A 6,000-nucleotide genomic window follows, 5' to 3' on the forward strand; every position below is an offset into this window, starting at 1 on the left:
AAAAGATATATATTTAAACAAATAAATTTCAATGCATTATTGTACAGTAGTATGAATAAGGAACAAAGGGACACAGAGAATAATTTACTGAAAGGGGAAGGGGAGTATTGGAGGCTTCTAGGAGGTTCCGAGACAAATTTTGAAGACAGAGATCAAAGAACTGGGTAAAGTGCATTCCAGGGAAAGAGAAAAAAATGTACAAGTGTAGAGAAGCTTAAAGGATGGAACGTTTATTGTTTTGGGGGGAAGTAAAAGTTGAGTTCAAGGAGAGAAGCTCCTGATAAGGCTGAAGAAGAGGGAAGAAACAAGTAATGAAGTTCTGTATTGCCCAGTAAGAAGGCTAATCGTCATTAAGGAGTACAGTGTAGGGGAGCAAAGTAGTCAGGCAGAGGCTCTTACAAAGTTCTGTTTGGCAACGGGATGTCTGAGGGGTTGAAAGAAAACCACATTACTGACAAGGATAGGATTTTGAAATTGTTGAGATGAAAGATAAAAGGACTTTATAGGGCTTCCCTGGTGGCGCAGTGGTTGAGAGTCCGCCTGCCGATGCAGGGGACGCGGGTTCGTGCCCCGATCCCGGAAGATCCCACATGCCGCGGAGCGGCTGGGCCCGCGAGCCATGGCCGCGGAGCCTGTGTGTCCGGAGCCTGTGCTCCGCAACGGGAGAGGCCACAGCAATGAGAGGCCCGCGTACAGCAAAAAAAAAAAAAAAAAAAAAAAAAAAAAAAAAAAAAAAAGGACTTTATAGTGAGAATGAAAGGGAAAGGATAAATTTTATAAAGATGCTACATAAATCTCCAGTGAATTACAGAAGACTGCTGGCTGCCTTGGGGGAAGAAACTGGGTTGTTATAAGATGGCAACTGGGGACACGGTTTAGCCTCACCCTATTATGTTTGAGTTTGTGGCATCATGAGGATAAAGCTTGGTAGTAGAATGGAATGGAAACAAGACTAGGGCATGGGTAATGATTAGCTGTGTTTGCACTGCTGGGAAAAAGCACACATAGGGAAGGAAAGTTTTATTATGGCCTTCTGATCCCTAAACTACAACCTCTGTTGCCAGTTTTCTCGAGAGGAGAGAATTCTGTCCACCAAATTCAATACCGGGAGATGAATTCTTGCCTGAAGGCAGATGACCTGGACCTACAGAATTCCTCAGGTCTGTGAGTTCTTTGAGAGTCTGTAGCCCTGGGGTTCAGACCAGTAGCTGCAGTTGAGGCTGAGGCATTCTACTTTACATAGTAGTGGAAAGAAATCTCAGACATAATAGGAAGTCTGTGATGTACAAAAGGAAGAAAAGCAGGAATGAACTAAAAATTATTCTTAGAGAACTTAAAAATTGCAGTCATGAGGAGACCTCTGGGTAAGAGGTCCATGATTATTTCTGACAGAGGAAACATGTAATAGAATATTATGACTTGGACCTCTTTTTATTAAAACAGAAATTAATCTTCTAAAAGTTAAACTTTTCATATCTCTTTCATAGTTTCTTCCATTCCCACTCCCTGCTACTTTCCTTTCTCTAACTTATATTTATTATATTTTTCTAAAAATTTAAACTTTCTATGTCTTCGTCCCCTCAGAAGCCATCCCTAGTCACAGGACTAGCCTTATTTCCCATTACATAATAATTCTTTCTTTGTCCTCTGACTTCTATTTAGCACCAATTCTACCTCTAGGAAGCGTAACTCTGCTGGGTTGTAAGAAATATCGCAACAGTCACTTACTCTATGAAGGCTCAGTGCCTTCTCAATAGTCCTTACCTTCTGAGAGGCACCTGCCTCACTTCTTCAATCCAAGGGATTTGGTATTTGCCAAAACTAACGCAGGGAAATATATATAAGGCATAGGAAAGACTTTCTGTGCCTCTTAAATCACACTGTTTGTCTTCCTAATTGTGAACATTGTTTTGTTTCATTTTTAACATCTTTATTGGAGTACAATTGCTTTACAATGGTGTGTTAGTTTCTGCTGTATAACAAAGTGAATCAGCTATACATATATATATATATCCCCATATCTCCTCCCTCTTGCGTCTCCCTCCCACCCTCCCTATCCCACCCCTCTAGGTGGTCACACAGAGCTTCTAAGGCACTTGAGGGGAAGTCTGATTTATTTCCCAGTAATTATTTTCTTCTTTTCAGAAAATTCCAATGAGTAAGATGGTTTTAATGATGCTGGACTAATTTCTGTGTCTAAATCTCTTCCTATTTCTGGATGAAAAAAAGGAGACTACTCTGAGGTACAATGAAAAGGAAAATGGGAATTATAACCCAGTGAGGTAGGTGAGAAGAATTTATTCATCATTGTTCAAAACAGATTCCTTTTGAGGATTGAGAACACCTCTGGTATTAAAAAGAAAGAAAGAATGTATATACACATATATTTCCATCTATATGTTTATGTTTATATGTATATCCATACTCAGAATATGCAACAACTTTTTATAAGTATGACTCTTGTCCATCCCTTAGTTACATATATTTTAAGCAATAGCAATTGTACATCATGTTGCTAAGGAGAAGCTGCGTAAGTAAATATGAATAACTTTTCTAAAGATATTATAGGAGTCATTTCAGAAAAGAGATGAGACATATCTACAGTTGCATAATGCCTGCTAGGGTAAAGATAGTATAAGATACTATAGGAGTATAGAAAGCTTGCCTGAGACAGTTTGGAGAGACTGTGAAGATGTGATGTTCAAGATAAACATCAGATGTCTGAAAGATAGACCATTCTAGGGAAAGGACATAGCATGTACAAAATGTGGCATAGAAGAGAATCACACCTTTGGGGAACAGTAAGTGTTTCATTCAAAAATATATTATGTTAAAAAAATATTGAACATATTTGTGGTGACAAGTGGTGTCCTGAGCCCTGAAGATACAGATATAAAAGATGCTATTGACAATGACATGATTGTTTAATGAAAGATCTCACAGTCTTTGTGTGGGAGTGTGGAGAGGCTATGTGGAGGGAGGGGAGTGATGAGAATCTAGGCGGGGAAGTCTGGGTAGAGCCCAATGACAAATGGTCTTATCTGTTGTATTTCATGTTCATACTTTATTTTAGGGACTGTTGGGGAGATGGTGGGCTTTGGAAGATAAAGCTGGGGCAAGATATGATCAGATTTGCATTTTATAATTTGCTTTCATGAGGAAAGTGTAAAAAAAAGTGAATAAGGCAAAAAATTTAAGTTATACATCAAAAATAAAAGATGGTGAAATGAGTTAGTGGGTACATCTCTATTTTTAAAAATTAATTAATTTATTATTTATTTTTGGTTGCACTGGGTCTTTGTTGCTGCACGCAGGCTTTCTTTAGCTGCGGTGAGCCGGGGCCACTCTTCATTGCGGTGAGCGGGCTTCTCACTGTGGTGTCTTCTCTCGTTGCTGAGCACGGGCTCTAGGTACACGGGCTTCAGTAGTTGTGGCACACAGGCTCAGTAGTTATGGCTCGCGGGCTTTCTTGCTCCACAGCATGTGGTATCTTCCTGGACCAGGGCTCGAACCCGTGTCCCCTGCATTGGCAGGTGGGTTCTTAACCACTGTGCCACAAGGGAAGCCCCACATTTTCTATTTTTTAAAACGATTTTGGGAGGACTACACATTTGGAAATGATATATGGCAAAAGTATGGGGGTTTTTGTAGGGATATTTTACATGACATATAAGAAATACAGATTGAGACAGAAAAAATTTGGAATTCTTAAAAGTATATAAATGTAAAGTGTAATATCATATTTATATACACATACACATAGAGCTGTTATAAATTGTATACAGGATAAAGTGTTAATGTATGTATACAAAACATATATAGTATTATATATATATATATATACATAAAACCAATTGTTAAGACAAAGACAACATGTAATAAATAATTGGGCAAAGTTATGAAAAACAGTTCACAAAAAATGAATTTTAAATGACTACTAAATTTTTTTTGTAAATGCTCAGGTTCACAGTATGTCTGGGAAATTCAAATTATGATTAACAATGAGATATTGCTTTATATAAATCAGACAAACAAAAATTTAAAACAGCACCAATATTTCTTGTTGGTGGGAATACAGAGAAAAATGTAATTTCAAACATTGCTGTTAGAAATGAGAAGTGTGGTAGCCTTTGGAGAAAGCAATTTGGAAACTTCTATTAATTTTAAAAAAAGTACTTCACGGATCCTTTGATCCAACAATTCTACCCCTAAAAAGTTCTTCCATACAGATAAAGCTATTAGTATGTAAGAACAAATATACAAGGGTTACTTTTTGCAGCCTTGTTAGTACTGCCCAAAAGTTGGAAACAAAATGAATGCCAATCAGTGGGGTAGTGGCTGGAAAAATTATAGTGCAGCCAACTAAAAAAGGAAAAATCATGCACAAAATTTAATAATATGATTCCAATTTTGTGTTCATGTTATTGCATATAATTAAACATAATATTTACATCTATAAAGTTATCCTGTGTATACATGTAAAGAAACATTTAAAAATTCTAACAGTTTGTAAACTAAGGACTGTGAATGACTTTTTACAAAATTTTTATTGGAGTATAGTTGCTTTACAATGTTATGTTAGTTTCTACTGTACAGCAAAGTGAATCAGCTATACATATACATATATCCCCTCTTTTTTGGATTTCCTTCCCATTTAGGTCACCACAGAGCATTGAGTAGTTTTGACTGATAATCTCAAATATATGAATATTATTCTGATGTAATAAATAATGATTAAACTACCTTTTCCTTAAAGAGTAATCACTACTGAACCACTGCTTCAGAATCACATGGGGGTGCTTTTCAAAATGGCATTTCTGCACTGTAGTTCTCTGGAATAGAAATAATTCTTATGCACACTGAGGTTTGAAAATCTTTGCATTTAAGTCTTCTGTTCAGGAAAGTAGTATGATTTTTAATATATGTGAGTGAGCAAGCATGTGTGTGTGTGTGTGTGTCTGTGTGTCTGTGAGAGAGAGAGAGAGAGAAAGAGAGGGACAGATGTAATGTAATACATTATATTACATTATAATGTAATTCTTCTAGCATGTGCGTATGAAGAGAAAAGTAACACTTTTTCTATTTATGTCTTTAGTTCAGCATTTAAGGTACCTTGATGAAGACCTGGACTATTGAATGAGCTAGAATCTACTTGTATACTGAAGATTACAGTACAGTCCTTTGTCTCTTAGTGTTCCAAAGACTGCTGATGAATTTCTAAAAATTAAATTGGTGAATGTGACTACTAAAAATTGTATGTAAGACTTTCAAGGGTATTAAAAGGAATACCCTTTTAATAAATAAATAAAAAGGAATATTGCTGATTTGAATTTGTCTTCACTTCTTGTTCTTGATGTTATGAATTTCTGAATGGGCTTTCTGACTTTTTTAGGATTTTATAAATATGTATTTTTATTTGACAATGTTTTCATTTGCATGTATCTTTTTCTAGTTTGGTTTAAGTAATAATTTTCTTCTTATTACCAAATCAAACTTATTTTTCCTGTACTTTTTTTAATGAAGGGAAAGTTAATGATTTTTGAAGGTTTTATTAATAACGTATGGTTATCTCTACAACGCATAACGCTCTTGGGTTCTTTCACTTCTTTCTGTCACTGTAATTCTGATCACTGACAAAAAATGCACAGCAAAGCCTGCTAAAGGTACAAAGACTCAATGGCTCACTTCCTCGTTTCTTAGGGCAGCATAACTAAAGCTGAAATGAATGCATAAATTATGTCTTTTCTATATAAATATACCTCTTATAGTGAAAGTTTATATTTTACTAAAAATCACTTATCCATGTAACATATTAATATAAGGAAAGGTTAACATTTAAAGAAAGATATATAGTAATTCAAGACTGTTTAGAGTTTATTGACTTGTTAAATATCCAAGTGTTGGATGCAACTCGATTTCTAATCCTTTTTCACTATCTGAGTACTGCATGCACCCTTTTCTAGCACTTAGGGCTTCAAAGCAGGTATCATGTAGAAACAT

General features: G+C 35.9%; 1 protein-coding gene across 2 annotated transcripts in view; it reads left to right on the plus strand.

Moving 5' to 3' along the window:
- CD163 (CD163 molecule) overlaps positions 1–5,308 on the plus strand; it is a 36,208-nt gene extending 30,900 nt beyond the window's left edge. Inside the window, exons 15-17 of one of the 2 annotated variants that reach the window (XM_082636549.1) lie at positions 1,065–1,160; positions 2,146–2,282; positions 5,096–5,308. In XM_082636549.1, the coding sequence (XP_082492675.1) occupies positions 1,065–1,160; positions 2,146–2,162 (113 nt within the window). In that variant the 3' untranslated portion in view covers positions 2,163–2,282; positions 5,096–5,308. The remainder of the gene's footprint in view (positions 1–1,064; positions 1,161–2,145; positions 2,283–5,095) is intronic. The other variant, XM_082636548.1, reaches the window with a different exon arrangement.
- Positions 5,309–6,000: the final 692 nt, after the last annotated feature.

Source organism: Mesoplodon mirus (genome assembly GCF_964341445.2).
Source record: "Mesoplodon mirus genome assembly, chromosome: 11".
Classification (NCBI taxonomy): Eukaryota; Metazoa; Chordata; class Mammalia; order Artiodactyla; family Ziphiidae; genus Mesoplodon; species Mesoplodon mirus.